The 25334-nt window shown below is 42.6% G+C and overlaps 1 protein-coding gene across 2 annotated transcripts in view; it reads right to left on the reverse strand.

Annotated features, from left to right (window-relative positions):
- CCDC170 (coiled-coil domain containing 170) overlaps nt 1-25334 on the reverse strand; it is a 104564-nt gene that overhangs the window by 13867 nt on the left and 65363 nt on the right. For both annotated transcript variants that reach the window (XM_027601691.2, XM_027601692.2), the window contains exons 8-10: nt 20837-21037; nt 14635-14808; nt 11824-12057 (exon numbers count right to left, since the gene is read on the reverse strand). In XM_027601691.2, coding sequence (XP_027457492.2) covers nt 11824-12057; nt 14635-14808; nt 20837-21037 — 609 coding nt within the window. The remainder of the gene's footprint in view (nt 1-11823; nt 12058-14634; nt 14809-20836; nt 21038-25334) is intronic.

A 25334-nucleotide genomic window follows, 5' to 3' on the forward strand; every position in this document is an offset into this window, starting at 1 on the left:
ATCCCAGTTATACAGACTTTGCTAAGCATACACGCTGGACAAACATACCTTAAGGCAGTGACAGTTTATAAACATGTCAGAGTACCATTATTTGGAAAATCAACGAGACAAATGGTAGATAGCACAATTCTAGGGTTAAATATTAAAATAAAGTCTGCTGGTAGTTACACACAGACTCTAATGAACTCCATTGGCAAAAGCAATTTGCACTTTGGGCCCTACAAAAGGGTCGTCCCCAGCATAGAAACACTAGGAAAAGTAAAATATCGCCTCTGTTAGTGGTCTATGACAAGGGAGCCCAACTAAAATCCCCATAGTAAGTCTTCACTACTGCCATAAGGAAAATCTAGAACAGCAATATTTCAGAAGAAATGCCTTCTGACTTAACCAATGAGTATGGGAGGCATGAGGTGCCCATAGCATTCCACTACAAACAAGAGGAAAGGGATGGGGGTGCCTCTCTCTAGGAAGCAGTCCCAGGATCTTAAAGTCAACACAAAGAGCATCCTGGAGCATAAGGCACATTTTCTTTATTAGCTTAGTATTTAAAATTTTGCCAGATCTGCTTCCAAAAAAGAATTTGAAATCAAAAACTAATGATGTAATGTATGGTGATTAACATAATAAAATAAAATTTTTTTAAAAAGTTTGAAATTCTGACAAATACTATAACATGGATGAACTTTAGACATTACAACAAATAAGATAAGCCAGACACAAAAGGATAGATATTGCATAATTCCATTGATAAGGAGGTACCTAGGATAGGCTAATTCATTATAGAATTCCATCCCCAAGGGAGGAATGGGGAGTTATTTAATGGGCACTGAGTTTTGGTTTAGGATGATAAAAAGTTCTGGAAATGGATGGTGGTGATGGTTGTACAACATTGTGAACGTACTTAATGCCACTGAATTGTACAATTAAAAATGGCTCAAATGGTAACTTTTATGTTATGGATATTTTACCACATTAAAAAAAAAGAATTGGAGGTAGTTTTACATACTTGACACAAAATTTTTAACACTGACCATTAAAAATAAATATGAACGAGCTACCATTTAACAACCTCAGGGATGGCTACAGTCAGAAAGAGAGACAGTCACAAGTGTTGGCGAGGGTGTAGAGAAATCAGAACCCTCACGTGCTGCTGGTGGGAGGTGGTGCAAAATGGTGCAGCTGTGAGAAACAGTTTTCCAGTTTTCAAAATGTTAAGCTCAGAGTTAACACATGAGCTAGCAATTCCACTTCTAGGTTTATATATTCAAGAGAACTGAAAACTTCTGTCACACAAAACCTGTCCACAAATGTTCACAGAAGGACTATTCATAATCACCAAAAAGTAACAACAACCCAAATATCCATCAACCAATGAGTAGATAAATAAAATATTGTAGATCCATACAATGGAATGTTATTTGCCAATAAGAAGGAATGAAATACTGATACATGCTATGGATGAACCTTGAGAAAACTTCTGCTAAGGGAGAAAAGTCAAGTCACGAAAGACCACTTATTGTATTTTTCCATTCGTATGAAAGATCTAGAAAAGGCCAGGGACTGGTGGGAAGGGAGACTGGGGAGTAACTGCCAATGGGTTGTTTTTAGGGGTGATGAAAATGTTCTGAAATTAGATAACGGAAATTTGCTTTCATCTACTATAACACACACAACTTCTGAGGAAATTTAGTTCCTTTTCCCACAGAGAGGAGGCCGGTGGCAGCCATGCCTGGACAAGTTCAAAGCTTTGAACTGGCTCCATGCAGGAGAAAGGAAATCCTCGGGAAACTGACAGCTGCTGTGGGACTTGCGATCAAGAAGGCATAAAAACCACCACCTCAGGTTTGAGAAATCCACGGGTGAGACAATGCCAACCACAGTTGAGGAAAGGAACTCGGAGTCAGTTTTTGAGCCAATGAAATGGCATTAGAAGACCCAGCACCTGAGCCAAGTTACTGCCACCCACTAAGTGCAGGTCTGCAGAGGCTGACCTTGCGGATCACTCATGGATTCCAGGTTATCAAAACCCATACTGGAAAATGAACAGCGTATCGGATACAGCATAATAGAGTATTGCCTCAACATTGCTTCCTGGGTGTGATGATGTACAGGTGTCACATTGAAGAATACTCTTGTTCTTAAGAGATACCTGGTATTTGGGGTGCCTGGGTGGCTCAGTTGGTTAAGCGACTGCCTTCGGCTCAGGTCATGATCCTGGAGTCCCAGGATCGAGTCCCGCATCGGGCTCCCTGCTCAGCAGGGAGTCTGCTTCTCCCTCTGACCCTCTTCCCTCTCATGCTCTCTCTCATTCTCTCTCTCTCAAATAAATAAATAAAATCTTTAAAAAAAAGAGAGAGAGCGCTACCTGGTATTTAGGGGTGACATGTCACAATGCATGTAACTTATTCTCAAATGGTTCAGAAAAAAAGAAAACCTCCTGCCCCCATTAGGCAAAACAGAGCAATTGGTAAAAATGTTATTATGCAAATCATTATGTGAAGAATAAAATACTGTCCATTATACTGTTCTTGCAACTGTTCTCTAGATTTGAAATTTTTCAAAACAAAAAGTCGGGAAAGGGAAATGTCCCACGCATGATCAATACAACGTGCATCCTCGGGCGCCTGGGTGGCTCAGATGGTTAAGCGTCTGCCTTCGGCTCAGGTCATGATCCCGGGTTCCCGGGATCGAGTCCCGCATCGGGCTCCCTGCTCCTTGGGAGTCTGCTTCTCCCTCTGCTTCTCTCTCTCTCTCTCTCTCTCTCTGTCATGAATAAATAAAATCTTTAAAAAAAAAAAAATACAACGTGCATCCTCTCCGTAAACGTTTTTGAACACATACGTATACTTATTTATGAATTAGAAAAGCAGCTGCTCTAAATAATATAGTCTGTCGACTATCAAACTTATTACAAATTGGGGGACATGACACGAATGAAATGTTCATCAATTTTAAAACAAAGTTATCTCCTTTTAAAACAAAGAGATTCCCTTCATGTGCAAATTATCACATTGCTGCAGAGAGACTATGTGGCCAAGAGGGAATTTGCTGAGATTGGGACACTGAATTCAAAAGCTTGTATTAAAGGATACTTTCAGCCTTTCTGCTCAGATTGGAAAACCATTTACAGTGGGCTATCTACCAAAAGTGACGGAACACAGCTTGGAAAGCTAGAAATCCATAAATCAGGTCCTAATGAGAAGAATTCATAGCCAAAAATTTCTGAAAAATATGAGACTTTATCACAATCCTAAAGGCTGCTTCAATTCTTGTTATTGGGGAGCAAAGGCAAGCCATGGAGCTTTGAGCCAAGCCACCAGAACAGAACTAAAAGCCAGGGGATGACAGAGACCTCGGGGTCCTAAATCAAACCCAACAAACGAGATTCCTGGAAGTGGGGTGTGGCTAAGTTGGTTTCTTAATCCTCCGGAAGGAGCTTCCCGAATCCAGCCCAGAGTTCAGCAAGAGCCTGTGCTCCTAATGGTCTTCCAGTGGGGCAGAACTGGTCATCAACAAGACTGATGTGCCACCCAGACTCCAGCAGGGATAGAGAAGGCTCCAAGTGGCCTTTACGTCCAAGGAACACCCTATCTAGTGTCAGACTCCTTGAGCGGAAAAAAAAGTCAAAATCTGGTAAACGATTTTCTCTCGTGTTAAAAGCGCCCAAGGCCCTGAAAGAGATGGTGATTGAACTTAAAATCTGATAGGCTGAATCCCCCAGAGGATTTAAATTCTCTAACTGGAGGGGTTTCGAGAAGCCGCATTGAAAAATGCAACCCTGCAGGAGCTAGGCGCTGCAAGCAGGTGCCCTGAAGACAGGGGGACAGCAAAGTGGGAGACTGTCCCTGTGGCCCAAATACATGCTGTGCCCCTCCTCCTAAAGACAGCCACAAGGATTTCAGCAGAAGGAAACTGAAGCAGAAAAGAGAGGAAGGTGTTCAGCTTGGCAGTGTGAACACACCTCCACTACCATCATTCTACAGCCCAAGAAGTTCTTCCTTGAAGGTTCTGCTTGGGGCACACACTCAAAGTAGGGAGAGCTCAAACTCAATCCCAATCTACTATTGGAGATCCATTGAGCCCAAGATGGTAGGTTACAAGAAATATATATATAAAGAAAGGCTGCACTGACCAGGTTGGAGAAAGTTCTGGAGTGGAGAAGGAGCATGGGGAGCAGCTGTCTTGCATGGGAGATGATCAAGAGAGGTAGCAAGAGGGAGAGACCTTTGCTGCTGGCTAAAGAATGTTATTCCTTTTGGTGTTTACTTGAGAGACTACAATGAAGATAACAATGGTTTTTCACTAATTTTTGGTTATCTGACTACTGATTTGGGGGCACAGCTCCCTACTAAAATTGGGCCACGGGGTACAGACAGAAAGCTGATAACCTCTCCACCAAATATCATTCTTTCTTTTGTTCTTACTGCCCAGAATAGACCCATTTCTCAAGCTGACTTCATCTAAGGGAGGCCCAGGGACTAAGTTCTGGCCAATGGAGATACAAAGCATTGTATTGTTCCTGGAAAGTGGCCTACAGGGTGTCCTCCCGCATCTCCTCCTCGCTGGTGGCTGGAATGAGGCTGTAGCCCCGGCAGCTAGCTTGTGTTAGGAAGCAGCATTGAGGATGAAAGCTATTACTAGAACAGTGAGGCAGGAAGAACAAGCCAGGATTGCTGATGACCACAGAGGCATCCTGCTAAGCCCGGCATGTCTTCTTTTCTGTGAGAGAGGAATAAACATCTCTTCTGTCTAAGCCACTGTTATTACAGGGGTGTTCTAATATATTTAGCTGAAACTAATCATAACCGACGCAGGCTGAGAAGCAACTGGTGTTATAGGAGTTACACAAAGCATTTTCTGGATCCTCTGGAGTTCTTCCACATGATTTCAGTGCCTGCATTTGCATTTGTGCAAAGACCTACGTTTGTGCCAATTAGTAGTGCTACTTTAATTATTCTAGGTTAATGAGAAAAGAGCAAAGGTGGAGTTAACACATAAATAATAATGTGTTCATGCCAAGGGAAGGCCAAACTATGTCAGTGTGTACAAACAACATATCTGCAGCATTCAGTTAAAGCACAGGGTGTCCTTAGGCAACATAAACCACAGGCATGCCAGACTTCAGAAGAACCTGGGCCACAAGCAATTGATACTACACCTTCTCATTAATGGTAACTAGTGAAATAACGTAATCTAGCACATTGAATTAATATCGTTAATGTTTTCAATTCGACTTTTACACCTCATTTTGCTTTCTCAATTGGTCCGAATTTTACGGTGGTAAAAACGTAGCAAGATTAGGGCGCCTGTGTGGCTCAGTCAGTTGGGCTGACTCTGGGTTTTGGCTCAGGTCATCATCTCGGGATCATGGGATCGAGTCCCCTGTCAGGCTCTGTGCTCAGTGGGGAGTCTGCTTGAGATTCTCTCCCCTCCCTTTCCTCCCCCTCTGCTCCTCCACCCCCAACTCATGTGCTCTCTCTCTCTAAAATAAATAAATAAAATCTTTAAAATGATGAAAAAAATCTGTTGACCACTTTTTAAAAAATGTAGCAAGATTAAGAAATTTTTATACAGTGTTAAGTTTGTATATATGAAAGCAATATTATACTAAAATTATTTTGACTCAACACAGGGAGGGTAATCTATAAAAGAATATTATTCTTTCCAAAAGAGATTTTCTACAGTAATCATGTTCGCCTGCCAACTTAAAATTTAATAGTTATCTGGAAAGGTCTACACTTTCCTGGTTGAGAATTCAGGGGGAAATGTAGTGCATGAGTCTTAAAAAGGGAGACTGGGATAACCTAGGAGTCAAGGTCTTCAAGCATGGTTTTGCAACAGAGAAATGCGCACAAAAACTCCACACAAATGTTCCTAGCAGCCTTGCTCATAACAACCAAAAAGTGAAAACAATCATAATGTCCATCAAATGCTGAATGCATAAACAATGTGTGGTATAGCTAAACGATGGAATATTATTAGGCATAAAAAGGAATTGTGACGGTTAATATTATGCGTCACCTGGGCTGGCCCACAGAACCCAGATATATGGTGAAACATGGGTATTTCTGTGAGGGTGTCCTGGGGAGAGATTAACATTTAAGTTCGCGGACTTTCAGTAAAAGTAGATTTCCCTTCCATAGCATGGGTGGGCTTCATCCAGTCCATGGAAGGCCTGAACAGAACAAAAGTGATGCTCCCTTAGCAAGAGGGAATTCTACCAGAATCCAGGCTTTAGACTTGAACTGCAACATGAGCTCTTCCTGCCAGCCTAGACTGCAGATTTTGAACTTGCCAAATTCTATAATCACATGAGCCAATTCCTTAAAATCAATCAATCAGTCTCCCTGTAGCCCTCCCTCTCTCCCCTCCTCCCTCCCTCTACGATATAATATATATGAAATATATATGTGCACAACATGGATGAAAACTGAAGACAGACGAAGTGAAAGAAGCCAAAGGCAAAAGGCCACATGTTATGATTCCGTTTATATGAAATGCCTAGAAGAGGAAAATCCGTAAGACAGAAAATAAATTAGTGGTTTCCAGACGTTGGGGAAGGGGAAAATAAGGAGTAACAGGGATAGGTATGGGATTTTTTGGGGGGGGGTACTGGAAATGTTCTAGAATTAGGAAGTAGTGATGCCTGCACAACCCCATCAATGTATTAAAAACAGTGAATTGTGGGGGCAGCTCAGTCGGTTAAGCGTCTGCCTTCGGCTCAGGTCATGATCCCAGGACCCTGGGACTGAGCTCCGTGTTGGGCTCCCCGCTCAGTGGGGAGTCTGCTTCTCTCTCTCCTTCTGCCCCTCCCCCTGCCTGTGCTCTTTTTCTCTCAAATAAGTAAATAAACTCTTAAGAAAAAAAGCCGGTGAACTGTACACTTTAAAAGGGTGAATTTTATGGCCTGAATTTTTTAAGGTATAGGAATGTAGTTCAAATTAATATCTTTTATATCGACCTTCCATAAATGGTGAAATTAATTCTTAATTTAATAAGTGTAGTGGGCTGAACTGTGTCCCTCCCCCCCCAAAAAATAAATACGTGTCCACCCAGAACCTCAGAATGTGACCTTATTTGGAATAAGGGCCTTTGCAGGTATCATTAAGGTTAAGGCTCTCACGATGAGATCATCCGGGAATAGGGTGGCCCCTAAAACCAATGGTGGGTGTCCTTACAAGAGACAGAGAAGGAGGGACACACGAGGGGACAGTCGCCTAAGGGTGTCGGCAGAGAGGAATCCCGCTCGTGCAGGCAGTAAGCAGAAGCCCAGAGAGAGGATGGAGTGGATGGGCCCTCATCTTCCCCAAAAGGAATCAACCTTGCCAACACTTTGCTGTCAGGCTCCTGGCCTCCAAAATTATGAGAGAAAAATTCATGAAGTTAGCATTCACTCTGTTAGTAAGTTAGAGAGATCTCTGTTCTCTAGCGGAAGGCAGACTTAGCATCCCATGTTCGTGGTGAAGGGCCTGAGTCATTCCTGAGTCACTCAAATCCCACCTCTCCTATACCTTTCCTATAACCTTAGCTAGTAAAAAAAGTGGATCTCTTTATGCAAAATAAAGCAAATAAACACACAAGCCCACTTTATATACTCTCCCAACTCTTCCCCTTTCCATCCAAGTATTCCAGAAGAGCAGGCCACTGATTTTTGTTTCTACTTCTCCTTCACCCCTTAGCATTCTGGCGTTTGGCCTATTCTCAACGTCCTCACCCACGACCGTGTGCAATCGACAACACACATGCTTGACTCATAGGTGCCCAACGCCAAGCGCAGTGGATGGCCGTTCCCCCTCTACCTTACTGCCTCACTTGAGGCTATCGGTCACAGCCTCATTCTGGAGACCCCCTGCTCTCGCTCCATGTTTCTGTTTCTTTTTAGTCTCTTCCCTGACGATTGCACTCTCCCGTCTGAAAGTCTGCAATGGCTCCCCAGGACCCAGAAGACAAGTCCAAGCATCTTAGGAGACACACAAGGCCCTGGGTGATCTGGCCCCTGCCCGCTGCCCAGCTTCTTCTGCCACCGCCCCCTGACTCTGGACATCAAGCATGGTGTCAGCAGCAGCTGACCGAGCTTCTGTCCACCTGCTGATTGCATCTGGTTATCACTGGGATCATCCCCTTCTTCAATCTATTCATGTATACTTCAATTTCTCCGATTCCACGTCCACAATTTTTGCCATATCCACATATCACCTATGGTCATCATTTTTTTTCTTTAACTCAACCATCTTTTGAACTTACCTTAATTTATTTCTATGAAAAGGAATTTTGTATGATTTCAGTAGAATTTGCCACAACTGGAAGATAACAATAAAGCAAACACTGTACAATGACCATGAGGAGCACTGAGTCAGTATGGAACAGTTGATCACTATATTATACAACTGAAACTAATACAACTATATGTTAATTATACTAGAATTAAAATTTTTTTAAAAAGAAGAAAAAAAAACCCACTGTACAATGAAAACAAAACAGTAAAACTAGGTACTATTGCTTGTACTCAGCCCTGAGCTTAAGGCTTATTCTTTATTTAAAATGTAGACTAGTAAATGTTCTAGGGGCATAAAGACATAATAACCTCTAAGATTTTCTCCTTGATAGTGAAGGAATTGGAAGAAAAATTAAAGGGAACCCATTTTTCACCTCATGATTGAACATTATATAGTGACCTGTCATGCAGCACCTAGAAGTATTTTATGTGTCCCAAGAGCTATGTGCCCCACACCTGAAAATGTTGCTTTACCCCACGGACACTAGAAGAAGAAACTGGTAAACCTGACACTATCACCAGAACGACACATGGCATAATCACGTCACCCAAAGAGCAAAACTTAATTACAAGAATCAGGCTTGCCTGTGAAAGGTTAAGTGGAAAGACCACTTGCAGACAATTATAATCATCCAGGCGAAATACAATGCAGATGTGAGGCAGATGTTGTTGCGACCAAACATACTCCTCAGATACAGGGCTCAATTTCCACCAGCTGTTTTCCCCCTTCTGCTATAGAAAGTGTGGGCTCCTCTCTCCCCAGCACCATCTCCAGCTTATAGGGCTGTCTTGGCTAAGGGTCCCAGCACTACTGTCAATACACGTAGCCTGGAAGATGCCCTCCTCAGACCCACACCTCCAAGGTGCCATTCACCAGGAGCTGCCCCACTTCCAAAGCCACTCTTTCTCCACTCTCACCCAGCAGGTGCTGGGCCCTGTTCCCGGACGTTGCCAATGGGGAATCCCTTGTTCCATCATCACCTCATTGGCTGCTAGACTGTGAGCTGCCATGCTCCATGCAGGCCAACCTTACTCAGGCTCTGGAGGTGTGTGGTAATTCTAAAGGCTCCTCCAGCCCCACAGTACAAACTGCCACCCTCAGGAGTGATAAAATTAGCTACAATGGCAACTAATATTTGTACCCGGCTTTATAGTATATTCATTCACCACAGTATTCTATTTTAGCTGTACCGTATCTGGCCAGATGCGGAGAGCTAGCTGGAACCTGCCAGTTAATGTCACTGAGTCCTGACAGCCCTTCGTCGGGCCCAGCCCAGGTCATTCGGAGACGGAAGCTCAGTTCTTAGAAACTGGCAAAAGCAAGGCAGGCCTCCAGTCTCAGGGGAAGCAAGGGGCTCTGAGATGATAAGGGGACGGGCGGGGTAGAAAAAGCACAGCTGCAACCCAATTACGAGAAGAGATGCTCAGCCGGAAGCTGTGTAGATTTCACAATGAGGTTAGCAGTGAAATACACAGCAAGGTTGAGGCAACCCTGACTTTTTAAATTAAGCTTCTTAATTTCTCCCAAGGACAGAAAAGTACACTATATGAGAAGGGGAAAATTTGTTGGTAGGGACCAGATGTCTCCAGCCGCAGGGTGGAGGGAACCAGGGAAAAGAAGCCAAGCAACTCACACGGTACCTACCAGCACCACCGCACCTTGTTTCCGAAACACAGTTGTGGTCTTATGAGGAAATCCTCACTCAGGTCCTTCCTCTGGGAAGCCATCAGGCATCAGGCCTCCCCAATGTCCCCCCCACTTAGTCATCCTTAGCAATCACCCAGACCGCTCCATGTCATTCTCTTCTCCTCCGGCTTTGAGGAGTTCGGCAAGCTCGGTGCATGAAAATCCCCAGTGCTATCTACGCTTCCTTCCTATCACAGATTTCTTTGAGGAATTCCATTGACACATGCTTACAGTGAAACATGTCCCTTTTTTAATGACCGAATTTACTTCCCTGTTTTGAGATCTGAGTTCACTTTATTTATCATTCCTAGTCTATGCTTTGCCACCTGCCTATTTAACACCAATTATGGGAATTAGTCTCATCTCTCCCCCCACATGAGGAAGCCAATGAATAGAACAGATTCTTCCCGGGCCCAAGGCTATAATAGTAGTAAAGTAGTAAATAATAGTAGTAAAGACATAACTTCTGATCAAGATTTTCTCCTTGACAATGGGAAGAATTGGAAGAAAAATCTAAAGGGAACCCATTTTTCACTTCAGGACTGACCATTATATAATGCCCTGTCATGTACCACCCAGAAACACTTTGTATCCACCACAGGACATTTGAAAATCTGGCTTTACAACACAGATGCTCCCTCGGCACCCCTGCAGCCCCTTCCAGCCAGGGTGGGGAGCAGTGGCTTGTGGACCCCCACCCCAACACCCCCCCAAAGATCAGTCTCAAGGTGTGAAGGGGTGTGGAAGATACTTACCTCAATATTTGCTCCTCAGTTTTTGCATCCCATCAGAAGATGCTTTCCCTTGTTTCCTGCTTTCCTTATTTTTAAATATGTCCCCTCCCCTGGCCTGTGTCTGCCCTTTTTCTCCTGGAGGGAAATAAGCCTCAACTCAGAAGGGTTTCAGGGGAAAAGAGCTAATGACTCAGAAGAAAAGAATGCAATAGGAAATATTTCCCAAAATACTGTCCCCACCATACATATTTAAGCGCTAGCTTAATGCCAGGTTCCTTTTCCCTCTTGGTCTGTTTCCAGATTCAGAAACATTCCAGAAGTCCAGTCCAGAGCGCGCATCTGCAAAGAGCCAGGACATTATTCACACCTGTATTCACAACACGCACATCTGCCAGAAGTGATAGGTGCCTATGAAGTTACATACCCTTTCCAGGGGGCACACATACAGGACATTTAAAGATTCTGATTAAATTTGTTGAAGTTGTCATTCCTTTCTTCTCCTCAAATCCAGGAAGCACACTGCCCTGATCTGAGTACCTTCCTCCCTTCCGGGGATAAGGCATCTCACCAAGCTCATGAAACACTGTTGCCTGCCTGACTCTTCTCAGTGAACGGCTGCGCTCATTTGCTCACTTCTTCCTAAGCAGATTCCCACGTGATAGCTCCCTACGTGATCCCAAATACCACACTTGGGAGAAATGCTTATATTTTCTCTATGTCACATCACCCCTTTCGTCTCTTTTTTCTTTGAATTCCAGGATAGTTCCTACACGGTGTTCTATTCCTTCCAGGTGTACAATATAGGGACTCTACACTTCTACATCTTATTCAGTGCTCATCATGGGAAGTGGCTTCTTCATCACCCCCCACCACCGACATCACCCTTTTTTGATGGACTTTTCATGCAGCAACAACCATGGCTTGGGTTCAACTATCGAGGAGACTCTACAATGATCTAATATGCTGATTTGTGTAGCTTTTGCATTTCCCCCACAACTCTAGAAAACCAGAGGAAGCTTTTGTCCCTGTTTCTCTTCTGCTGTGTCTGTTGCGAGACTTCTACTCTTTCACATAAACTAAAGGGGTACCTTGCAAAAAGCAACAAGGAAACCAAGCTGAGCACTTGCCTTCAGCTCAGCCAGCTTGGCTTTGAGCTCCGTGTTCGCTTCTCGACACACACTCAGCTCCTTCTGCAGCCTCTCCACCCTCTTCTGCAACTTTCTTAGGGTGAGATTGGTCTCATCCCTCTCCACAGCCAAGGCCAAATGCACCTGCTTCTCCTCCTCCAGCTGGGCGATTTTCTGCCGCAGGAGGCTCATATGTAGTTCTTTGCTCTCCAGCCTTTCTTTCTGAGTCCTGAGCTGATATGATACAAACAGGGATTTTTTTTTTAAATAATCATTGAACAGTCAGTAAATATAAATGAATCACTTGGATCATGTTGATCTTTATCTACACTTCAGTAAAACTAATTTGTAAACCACCAAAAAAGGTTATTGGATTCCTTTTCCCGATTGCATATTTTATTCCTATTTTTCCAAGAATTAATTTTGTAGCTGCAAAGGATGAGACAAAAGAGCCACAGAAGACACAGAGAGAAGTAGGCATTCAACATCTGATTCCCTCCCACAGTATGTACAGCATAATAGACACATAAAATTATTTTTAAAACTACTACAATGGGCTTATCAAGATCAGAATAGGGTAGAGAGACAAAATCCTCTCCACAACCCCATGGCAACTATACTGACACTGGTCTTTTCTAAAGGAAGCCAGAGTGCAGGTTAGTACCAAAAACCTAGACTGGCTAATTTCAATCCCTTAGAACCAGACTGAGCAACACCAAACATGAGAGTTGATATATTTTTAAAGTAAGCTATACCAGGGAGAGTTTAGAGAAAGCTTTGTTTACATGTTTAAAATCTTTGAAATAGAAGGGACATCAAGAAGGTTTTAGTTCACTGGTATCTTTATTATACGCCTGGCCTATGCCATCCACAAACCAAGCAGAGAACAAGTTCTTCAAACAGCACTTATCACTCACAGTCAAACTTGATGAAGGAAATTATGGTGGTTTTTAAAAAAATATTATGGACTCTAAGGGGGGGGAAATCCTCCTAGGCTTCAAATGTCACATTTAGTGAGTAGAATATTAAGTACAGAAACCTCCTTCATCCATTGCAAACACTGGGAATTGGAATCGTGTAGAATTCTAGAATGTTAGAGCTGAAGACTGTCGCATTTTCGCTAATTATATACTCTGCATTTGTAAAGTGTTCAGAGATGTGAAGGGCAGACTGAAACGCAGGCTTGTCTATGACAGCATAGTCCATACCCAGATCCATCTTTAACAAAGCCCTTTTTGTGTTTCTCTAGCCAAATTCCCTTCCTTGAGCTTTTTCACGTCAAATTCCACTCTACTGCAAAATTACACTGGTAAGTTCTGTACACTGGTAATTTTAAAAATTATACAATACTTAAGAAGGAATGGTGTTGGATAAAGAAGAAGAAATCCATTATCTGAGGAGAACCCAAAGAATTATAGCTTAATTCAATGTCTCTGATGGTAATAGGGTTATCTGCTTTTTTTTAAATAAAATATTCCTAAAAATCCAGTAAATGGAGAAGAGGTCAAATGTGAATAGAGTACAGTCTATAAGCCAAGAGTTTAAACATGTATTTTATTAAAAATGAACAACCTCATGAGGAAGATATTATCCCCATCTTAAACATGAGGAAACAGAGACAGAGAGGTATGTGATTTGTCCAAGGTCACAGAGCTTGGTGGAACCAAACCAGGATCCCAGATGTGACTCATTACACAGCCTGTACACTATAATTCCACCACAGAATTTTCTCCTAAGAACTATTACAAGAACACATCTGTGTTTTGCTCTTTCACCAATGCCAATAATTATATAACTAATCATTATATTTTTATCCTTTTCATCCACTCATTCATTTATTTCATCTAAACTGTTTCTCCTCTTTTGAGTGAGTGGAAAATTAGCTCTTCTCCTCACTTTACTATCCAATGCAAGAGAGTTTATCCAGGGGCGCCTGGGTGGCTCAGTCGTTAAGCGTCTGCCTTCAGCTCAGGTCACGATCCCAGGGTCCTGGGATCCAGCCCCGCATCGGGCTCCCTGCTCCGAGGGAAGCCTGCTTCTCCCTCTCCCACTGCCCCTGCTTGTGTTCCCTCTCTCGCTGTGTCTCTCTCTGTCAAATAAATAAATAAAATCTTTTAAAAAAGAGAGAGAGAGAGAGAGTTTATCCAGTTGGAGACTGCTACATGTTTCCCAGCTCCCCTCATCTCCCTTAAGAATAAACAGTGAGTTTCTTAGTGAGGGAAGTGGCTACCCAGAATAAAGACTACAGTTTCCAGCTTCCCTTGCAGCTAGTTTCAGCCATCAGAACCGTGGGATACAAATACAAGTTTACATAGAAAACTCTGGAAGCCTCCCGTCAAAAGACAGCTCACACATGCTCTTTTGCATCCCTCTTCTTCATCCCTTTCTTCTCCAAAATCTGTCTGGAACACAGACATGATGATTCTAGGTACCATTTTAACCATCAGGATGTGGACCACCCTAGGGATGGGAGATTAATGAGCTGAAATCAGCTGGGCTCCTTGAAAACTTCACAGAGCAGACTTGCCACACTCAACCTGAGCCGCCTCCCTCCAGAAATTTATGCGAGGTGAGGGGGCCACTTCTAGTCATTTAAGTCACTTTTATTTGGGGTTTCTATTACTCACAGTCACACATAACCTTAGGTGATATACTTACCATCCCTCAAACTTGAAACAGAGATTCAAATTCTAAATATGTATTTGTATGTTTCCTAACTACAGTGGCAAATAGAAAGGAGGGGTACATTATTTTTCAGTATTTAAGTCTCTCTGCAATTCCTTTTCTCAAGCAAGTTTCAATATCCCCTACCTTTCTCTGTAAATTGTGGGCGATAGTCTTGTTTTCAATGACTGCATTGCTCTCGAGACGGACCAGCTGCTCCGTGCGAGCTAAAACTACATCCAGACGCATGTCAAAGCCAAGTTCAGCAGCCATCTGGTCCAATTTCATTTTCTCTGAGAGCTGATCCAGAAATTTAAGATACTAAACCCAAGAACAAAAATTAAAATGAGACACAAAAACAAAATTAACAGGTGATCTCACAGGATCCCAAGCTTACAGATAGGTCTCATTAAACCCAGTCTGTAGCCCAGCCCAGGACCCCAGTGCCTGCTAATGAATTCCTGAACCACCCTGCCAGTTCCATGTCCTGCTTCTTGTCCAAATTCACTCGACTCTCCTTGTCAGTGATCTTGATGTTCAACCTAACATTAGACACTCTTCGTCACCCCACCGTGGGACAAATCTGGCACCATCCTGACTACATCCACATGTCTCTGTTTTGACTACTTGCCGATACCATGATGCCTCTTCCAGGTTAATCCAACCCCTGAGATCTACTCACTCACAAAACTTCCATGGCAATTTTTCCCACCTAAGTGGGCCCTGGCCTCAAATGTGAAAAAAAAAAATTACAACAGTCACCACTCCAGTCACTCCAAAATCAAAGCTCTTGCCATACAAACACACTTGGACAATGTTTTTGCTTTTTTAAGTTAGAATCCTATACAAAAAAACATGTCTTTAAGAGTTTTTAATGTATCATACTTTAAGGAATAACACTGTAAATAGAGCTATATCAAGGAAGTAAAGGTTCATATTTGAACAGGTTAGCGTCACAAAACTGTTCTAGGATCTTCCTCCACTTGATTTCCTTTTTCTTTCTTCCAAGTTTTAATTTAAATTCTAGTTAGTTAACATATAGTATAATATTGGTTTCAGGAGTAGAATTTAGTGATTCATCACTTACATACAACACTCCGTGCTCATCATAAGAGGTGCCCTCCCTAAAACCCATCACCCATCTAGCCCATCCCCTGCCCACCTCCCCTCCAGGAGCCCTCAGTTTGTTCTCTATAATTAAGAGTCTGTTTTATGGTTTGCCTCTCTTTTTTTTCCCTTAATGTTCATTTGTTTTATTTCTTAAATTCCACATATGAGTGAAATCATTTGGTATTTGCCTTTCTCTGACTGATTTATTTCACTTCGCATAATACACTCTAGTTCTATCCATGTTGTTGCAAATGGCAAGATTTCATTCTTTTTTATGGCTGAGTAATACTCCATCTCTCACACACACACACACACACACACACACACACCCCACAACTTCTTTACCCATTCATCAGTCAATGGACATCTGGGCTCTTTCCATAATTGGGTTATTGTTGATAATGCTGCTATAAACATCGGGGTGCATGTATCCCTTTGAATCAGTATTTTTTGTATCCTCCATTTGATTTCTGTGGTTTCTGGCCATGCCAGCCAGAGTGATGCTTGCTGGATGAGTGAACCAATCAATGACTTTTCTGCATCATCACTTCACGATTTGGGTTCTCTCTTTGAAACTTGCTTCACATTGCAATAAGTACTCATCTATCTGGCATCTCTGAGGCAATTATATGTTTAAATAAGTATAATTTCCTGATGACTGAAGCATGCTAGTGTGAAGCCCAGAACTATCTATACTTTCAGTCATCAAGATGAAATTGTGAATATTTCCAAATTTTGCTGAATGGCATATCTAAAATTTAATCTCTTCTTTGGGAGGCACAGTCATAGCAAAATATTGCTTATTGGCTGTGTTACAAGACCATGGGTTACTGTGTTATGCTATAAGACCATAGGTTGCTTCTTTTGTTCTCACATCATCAATTTGTCACTTCTTTTTTTTTTTTTTTTGAAGATTTTATTTGACAGAGAAAGACACAGACACAGTGAGAGAGGGAACACAAGCAGGGGGAGTGGGAGAGGGAGAAGCAGGCTTCCTGCTGAGCAGGGAGCCCACTGTGAGGCTCGATCCCAGGACCCCAGGACCATGACCCGAGCCGAAGGCAGACGCTTACCAACTGAGCCACCCAGGCGCCCATCAATTTGTCACTTCTTAATGCTGTATCAGCTCTGCCCTTGGAATTACTCATTTTTTTTTTTGAGAGAGAGAATGAGTACACGAGTGGGGGGGAGGGGCAGGAGAGGGAGAGAGAGAAACCTAAGTGGGCTCCACACCCAGTGCGGAGCCCCACATGGGGCTCCAATTCACGACCCTGAGATCATGACCTGAGCTGAAATCAAGAGTTGGATACTTAATAGACTGAACCACCCAGGCACCCCTGGAATTACTCATTTCTAACATTTGTGAATGAAAGGAAAATAACTGCTATTGTTTGTTTTGTAAATAGAATCAGTACATTTCACATGGAGGTATAAAGCCTCTCTTGCTATGTCTACAGGTGACCCATCCACTTAGCATGCAAAGATCTATAACAGGCAAAAAGGGATAAAGACAGGACAAAGCCAACACCCCACAGAACAAGTGCCCATTTCAAGGACCTCGGCTGTACCTCAGAAAGCGAGGGTTACTCGAAGGATTTATTGTACAGCTTGTTTCTTTGAGTCACAGATTAGCCTAGATATCTTCTATTCAGTGTGAACCGCAATTACCTATATCTAAATCTCAACTCTGTACAACTTAGATTTTCCTGTTTACACACCCATCCCCCTCACTAGGATGTGCATGTTGTAGGTGGTTATCTACAGAATAGTCACCGGGACGGAATCTGTTTACATAATTCGCTTTCATAACTGAGAGTTCTTTTCGCGCAGTCTCAGCGAAAATTAATGAGTCATTACAATGAAAAAAAAAGGGAAGAGACACCAATCTACCTAAAATTTTTGCCTTTTATTATGTTTCTTCATAATTTAAACACTATTTATTTAATTCTTCCCTAAGTGCTGGAGAAACCCAGAAAAAAAGAAAATAAAAATTTCCCCTGGCCTCAGGAATCTTGGGAGTTGACAGGAGAAGATGAATTAAAAACTGAAGAAAGGGGCGGTGGGGGGGCGCGCCTGGGTGGGTCAGTCAGTTAAGCGTCCAACTCTTGGTTTCAGCTTAGGTGGTGATCTCAGGGTCATGAGATTGAGTCCCATGATGGGCTCGATGCTGACTCTCTCTCCCTCTCCCTCTGCCCCTCCCCCCTGCACACACGCTCTCTCTCAAATAAATAAATAAATCTTAAAAAAAAAAGTTAAGATAATAAACCTAAGTGCTGTGACAGACACAGACACATGTTGCATGAAGGAAAACTAAGCCTCTAAGGGACGCCCAGAGGAAGTGATTATTGGAGCCAAGTCGTCAAGGGACAGCTACTACCAGGTGAAGGAGTTAAGGAGAACATTCTCTCAGAGAGAACAGCAATGTGCAATATGGGATGTTAAGGGGGCTCTCTCCCTCTTTTTTTTTTTTTTTTTTTTTTTGCCAGGTAAGTGGGGTTTTTTACAAATTTGAACATGGGTATCTTTGGACTCAATCCCCCCACACCCTTGCAGGGCCCTGTTGGTCCGCAGAGGCCTTCAGTTTGCCACCGTGGGCTGGAGAGATGGCAGGGTGATGGGAAGCCTGGAGGGGGTACCTAGCCAGGTCACAGAATGCTCAGCCATGGTGAGAAGGAATCTGTAGCTGAGCCTAAGGGCCACGGAGAGCACCCGGCCAGTTTTAAGATGGAGAAAGGTAAGACTAGACATGCCTCTTATTAAGACCTCCCCGGCACAGCGGGGAGCTGTCAGGTTGCTTCTGGAGTCCGTGCAAATGACCATAATGCTCTGAGTCAAAGCACTACCACTAAATACAGAGTTGGGGGCAGAGGGTATTTGAGATATCTTAAGGAGATGGAAACTATAGTGTTTAGGAATTGCTTAAAAAGAGGGAAGCACTGGGGCATCTAAGTGGCTCAGTCATTAAGCGTCTGCCTTCGGCTCAGGTCATGATCCCGGGGTCCTGGATCGAGCCCCGTATCAGGCTCCCTGCTCGGCAGGAAGCCTGCTTCTCCCTCTGCCTCTCCCCCTGCTTGTGTTCCTGCTCTCGCTACCTCTCTCTGTCAAATAAATAAATAAAATCTTAAAAAAAAAAAAAAGAGGGAAGCATTATGGATGACTCTGGGGCTTTTGGCTTGGACACCTGGAGGCAGATGACCTGATCATCCCTGAGGCAGGAGGGGGCAAATCTGTGGAGAGGTGATCATTTCCATTTGGAATATGTTTAGTGCAAGGCATACGTGGGACATCTAGGTGGACAGTCCAGCAGTCAGGCTTCTTCCAATGGAACATACTGTATTCAGGGGCAACATGTCCTTTCAAACTTAAAATTTCAACAAACACACCTTTTTCAGATACCCTTCACCCTCCCCAATATCTCTAATCTACCCCTTCATTCATAAAACCACTACTTGGTCCAAACATTTATTAGCTTCCATTCTGCACTATTCGAAGAATCCCTCAGCTGGGCTCTCTGCCTTTAAGTCTCTAGGTCCTCAGAGCCAGTCTGCTTTCAGAGACTCAAAACCCTTTCTTTCTTTCACTTTCTTTTACTCTAAAACCTTCTACAGTGTCCTGTTACCCAAAGGATAAAGCCTTGGGAAATTAGCCTTCTCTATGCCAATTATTCCTACATGCTCGTAGAGTCTCGTCACGCCTCTGGCCTCACCGCGCACCATGTTCAGTCTCCCCGTGCCCCACTGGCCTCCTGAGCAGTCTGGCACATCTCCATTCCCTCCTCCTTCCTGCTGTTCCCTGTACCCTGAATCCCTTCCCCACCTCTTCTGCCTGACAAATTCCTACTCATTCTTTAAAGCCTCTCCTGAATGCCACCTCCTATGTGAAAAGGGCTCATTTCCTCACACAGAAATAGGAACTTTACCCAAGTTCCTGTTGAATTTTATACCTATTTCCATTAATTAATTACTGTGTCCTCATTTGCCTGTCCCATCCACTTAGACTAGGATTTCCCACAGACCCCTTCCACATCTTTGCCTAGCCAACCCTCAATGTAAGCAAGATGTTTCCTCGGCTTTTTTAAGTACAGAAAAATGAGCATGAACGAGTCTCCAGGGTGCGGATTTTTTAACCTAAGCGTGTTTTTCATGCCAAATTCCAACCCCATTTGTCCTTTTCTTCCCATGCAGACTCCTGGGACCCACAAACATGTACCTTCCCATTCCATCCGATAAAACCTTTCTTTGGTCCTCCTGCTACATGTCTTTTTTTCCCTGCTCACCAGACTTCCTAAGAATCTCTTTCTACATCTCTAGCCTTCCCTTCTCACTCACCTTTCAACCCAGGGCAAACTGGCCTCTGTTCACCACTCTACTAGAAGGGGGGGTCCCGCCTCTTCTCACTCCGTTCTCCTTCTTGCCCACGGGGCTAGCGCCATTAGCATTTCTGAGTCTGTCCCTACTGTAACTTCAGCTTCACAGGGACATCACATCCTCTTTCCAAAACATCACAACACTCAAAGTCACTTATTAGGCTCCATATTCTACAAAGCAGAGAATAAAGAATCTTCCTAATCCAAATAAATCTAGTCTTCTCTCTTGCCACAACCCCATCAAGGGTGCAGTGTTGCAGCCAATTGGGAACAATCGCTCTGCACTCTGACCTAACGATGCACCTACAAGCTTTCATGCCCTTGCTCAACCTGTTGGCCCTACAGGATCTGCTCGCCTTCTCCACTAAAATCCAACTTCTCCTCCAAGGATGAACTGCATTATTCTCTCCCCTGTAAAAATCCTCCCCTTATCCAGAAGTCATCATTCCCTTCACTGAATTCCTACAGCATTTCATCAATCAATCCATCTCTTACAACACATACAGCTTCACCGTCACAGCAAATTACTAGAATGTCGGCCTCCTCTATTGAATGATGACCCTTTTATGATCAAGAGCCTTTTATGATCAAGGCTTTTATGAGATTTTATGATCAAGACCTGTGTGTTATTCATACCTTAGCCCTCAAATCATCAGGGTCTCATGTATGATGAGTTTAACTGGAATAATTTGACTCAAGAAAGCCCCCAAGAATGGGAAGATCCCCCAAAACAGTATCTGTTGTTCCTTGACATTTCCTCATTCCTCAGACGTAACCGTTCTACTGAAATACTATAAAATTCGGAATATTTTCAGGTAAAATTTTACACTGCAACAGATGTTTCTACCCATGGATATACCGTCAGGTTATTACTTTTTGTTTCTCAAAATTCAAGTGATCTCGCAAAACATCTCCAGAAACCAGCTCTCCCTCCAGGTGTGTCAGCTGACCCTGAAGAGTCTCCAACTTGTTTTCTGCTTTCTGGGCTCTCTGTAGAGCTTTCTGGTGAAACCCAGATTCATTTCCCAACTGTTCCACAAGCTCAGATATTCGGGCTTCAAGCTGGGAAACCATCTGGAAACAAAGAAACAGACAAGGATAAGCCTTGTTTTCAATGCAACAAAGTGTTAAAATCTAGTGCTCAGCCCAAGCAACATAACTATTTATAACACCAACTTCCAGATTCTTTGTAAAAATTAAATTAAAAAACAGGTAATTTGATAGCTGTCTTTGCCTCCCCTTGAAATAAACATGCATTCATTATCTAATAAAATATTTCTATTGGTATTTTTAATTTTTATATAATTCCTTAAACAGGTTACTTGAGAAATTTTATGGATCATATTGACTTACCCCTAAAACTGCCATTAATTTAGGAGTTTCAAAGCTTAGCTAGAAAAAAAAAAAGTTCAGACAGAAAATGCTTTTAAACCTATGTAAGTGTCATTCTCTGGAGAAACTCTTCCACCAGATATAGTAGTTTAAAGATTATACAGTGAGTTAGTTTTGATAGTAAATTTATCAGGAATTCAAGTGCATAAAGATAATTTTTCAAGCTTTTTTTAAATGTTCCATTGAATATTGGTTACTCATGCACCAAACTCCGGTGATGCTATTTCTGTGCTGTGTACTTAAGTAGTGATGTTATCATTTTAGCATTTGAGAGGTCAAATTTAACACGGCAACTCTACGTACAAGAAGGCAAGAGGATCTGATTGCTACCTCCTCTCCTACAAAATGAAATCACAGTTTCTCCATTAAAGGCCCCACTTCCCTCCACACACCCCTCACCTGCCCAATGCTTCCATCCCTTCCTGAAGTTTTTCTTTGTCCTGATATTCCTTTAATCAAGAACATTAGTTTACCAAACACCTCAGGTACGCTCTGAGAATAATCAAATTGATTCTACCAAATCCAGTTTTCATGAAACGCTGAATTCTATAAAAACACCAAGTTTGGGGTGATAAATTTGTTTTGTTTTGATGGTTTGTTTCAGAAGAGGGAAAGAAAAAAATAGATATTTACATAATACTCAGTACCATTCTTGCAAAACTGAAATAATTTGGGGCACCTGGGGGGTTCAGTCAGTTAAGCATCTGCCTTCGGCTCAGGTCCTGATCTCAGGGTCCCGGAATCGAGCCCCATGTCAGGCTCCCTGCTTAGAGGGGAGTCTGCTTATCCCTCCCCCTCTGCCCCTCCCCCCTGCTTGTGTGCTCTCTCTCTCTCTCTCTCAAATAAATAAAATAAAATCTTTAAAAATAATTTTTTTAAATTGAAATAACTTGATGGTTTTAGGTTTACAATTTCAGTTAAAAAAATTCTGCTTATCTATCAATAACCATTTTGTTTTGTTTCTTTATGTAGGCTCCACGCCCAACACGGGGCTCAAACTCAGGACCCTGAGGCTGCATGCTCTACCAACTAAGCCAGCCAGGCACTCCTATCAATAACCATTTTTAAAAGCAAGAAGACACTCAAGCCATCCTCAAATATTTTGAAAGCCTATTATATGGAAGAATAATAAGGTTTGTTCTGAGTTGCCCTCAGAGCTTAAGGACTAACAGATATAAATCAGAGAAATAATTCCACTTCAGTATAAGGAAGAATTTCTCCTGGTCCCCATAATTACAAAGTAATACATGCCCACTATAAAAGATTCATTAAGGATTTTAAAAAGTATAAATAAGAAAAAGAAATAATCCCCACCCAGAGAGAACAACTATTAATGTTTTCAAATAGGGTGCCTATGTTGCTCAATCAGTTAAGTGTCCGGCTCTTGATTTCAGCTCAGGTCATGATCTCAGGGTTGTGAGATCAAGCCTCACATTGGGTTCCATGCCGGGCATGGAGTCTGCTTAAGATTCTCTCTCTCTCTCTCTCTCTCTCCCTCCTGCTCTATATTTAAATCTATTTTTATGCACTGTTAAAACAGAGTTGAGATACTATATTTGCAATTTTATGTCTTTGTGTTTACCTCATATTTTAAGCATCTTCCCATGTCTGGCAGTGGATTCCCAGTCACTGGAGATGGTAAGAAATTGGCCAACCATGTGTAAACAGTGTTATGGAGTGGACTGAAGGGCTGCAATCAGGAATGTTATACTATTAGATCTCTAAATGCTCTAATCCTGTGCTTCCATGGCTCTCAAGGTCCCAGGCCTGTAATTCAATTAATTCTATACTGCTGTGGGTACTTGAAATCAACTATTTGATGGCAAGCTGCTTAGTACCACATCCAAGGAATTATATTCTCCAAGGAAATTTCAAATTTAATTACAGAGTAAGAGCCTCCGAGAACCTCAGGTCGTTATTTCCTACCATCGGCACTTACTGATAATAGGTGTGATCTTAATGCAAGAGTCTTGGTACAATACACAAAGTAACTTACAAAACAACATCCATCAAACAACACCCCAAGATACTGACTTGGGGGAGGGGGGTGCCATTTACAGATATTACATTATCTGTATGTATTTCCCCGAAGAAAGCAATGCCTTCCACAGAGACTGATCAGTAAAGACTCCATTTTGAAGATGACCCCTCAGGCACCCACAGGAAGTTAAACCAAGGGAGTCTTAATGACCCTGAAGAAAGAAGAGGACATCTTGATGGAGACCGGACTGTGGCACGGGGTCTTTGGAGTCAAATAGTCCTGGTCTCGAGTGCCCATTCTACTCCTCACCAGCATGTGAACTGAAGCAAGTACTTTAACCTCTCTGAAACTCAGCATCTTTGCTTTGATGATCAGATGATAACTTAGATAATGTGAGTAGCACAGTATTGCACACCCAACTGAAGTTCAACACACTGCATTCATTCTGATCATCAGTATTACTACCCCAGTATGTTGGTTGAGTCGGTCCTATGCTTTTGTCATAAAGAGTTAAAGGGGCCCTGCAGGAATTGTCCTGTGTCATGTTTCTCAAACCACTGGCAGCCCATAGAACCTGTTTTTCAACTGAAAATCTTTCTGGGAAGCACAAATACAGGACAATGTGCTAAATCAAAGGTGAAAGGGTTGCTCCTGGATCCTCACCCCGAGGGGACCCAAGAGGGTTCCACGGAACTTGAAGACTCAGCATAGTATAACTTTTTTTTTTAAGATTTTATTCATTTATTTGACAGAGAAAGACAGCAAGAGAGGGAACACAAGCAGGGAGAGTGGGAGAGGGAGAAGCAGGCTTCCCGCTGAGCAGGGAGCCCGATGCGGGGCTCGATCCCAGGACGCTGGGATCATGACCTGAGCTGAAGGCAGACGCTTAACGACTGAGCCACCCAGGCGCCCCAGCATAGTATAACTTTTTAAACCACTAGTATGGAGATGGCTGAACCATGCAGAACCTACAAACTGCCCTGACAAAAATTCTTGTGTCCAGAGAGGAGCAAACAGCTGAGAAGCTCTCCACATTCTAGGCGACAAAGAACTGAGCTTAGTTGGGTCTCGGTACATGTGACAGCACCATTTTTTTTTTTCCAGAGCTAAATGTACATAGATTTATTCAAATAAATTAACATCCCAATCTGACTCGGTTCTTGGGAACATCAAATGGGTGCCTGGGTGAATATACGTGTCTTGCCAAAACTGTAAAGATGGGTTGTGTTTTTAACACCAAGAACTCCAAAGAATCAGTAATCTTTTTATTTTTTTTCTTCTTTTTCTTAGTATCATCTGTTAACATATCCCTGATATTCCATGGGACAAAATGTGCCAGGGATGGGAATGGGGGGGGGGTGGATTATAGTAAAGAAAACATACCTCATAAAATAAAAAGGCATGGAAGTAAATTATACTTCAACAACAAGCAGCCTGTTTTTTGGAAGTGAAGTCATAATGCCCTAAAAGAATTAATTCACTTGCCAAGGACAAGTAGTTGTTGATTTCACCAGAGAGGCACTTTTGCCCTAAGATTAAACCAAATGGAAGCACAAGAGTTCTAAACTGAGGAAGAGCCACTTGGGTCACTTAAGGACCAGTGCCTTTTGGACATAAAACTCTTTTCTCCTTATTCAAGCTATAACTTTTACTGAGGAAATATATAAACTATGTTGTCGGGAACCAGGAATAAAATATCAATCAAATTTTCCTTCCTTCTTATCCATTTGTTTGGGCAACCCTATTGACTGGCTGTCTCCACTCCCTCCACCTTTGTGCATGTCCACTTTTGCTACAGGTTAAATTGGGTCCTCCAACAAAGAGGTATGTTCAAGTCCCCCAGTACCTCAGAATGTGCCCTTATTTGGAAATTGAGTCTTTACAGACCTGGGCCCTAATGCAATACAACTGGTGTCCTTACAAAACAGGAAAAATTTGGACACAGAGACACACACAAATAGAAGGAAAATAATGTGAAGATACAGAGAGAATTCCATC

Source organism: Zalophus californianus, chromosome 7 (genome assembly GCF_009762305.2).
Source record: "Zalophus californianus isolate mZalCal1 chromosome 7, mZalCal1.pri.v2, whole genome shotgun sequence".
Taxonomy (NCBI): Eukaryota; Metazoa; Chordata; class Mammalia; order Carnivora; family Otariidae; genus Zalophus; species Zalophus californianus.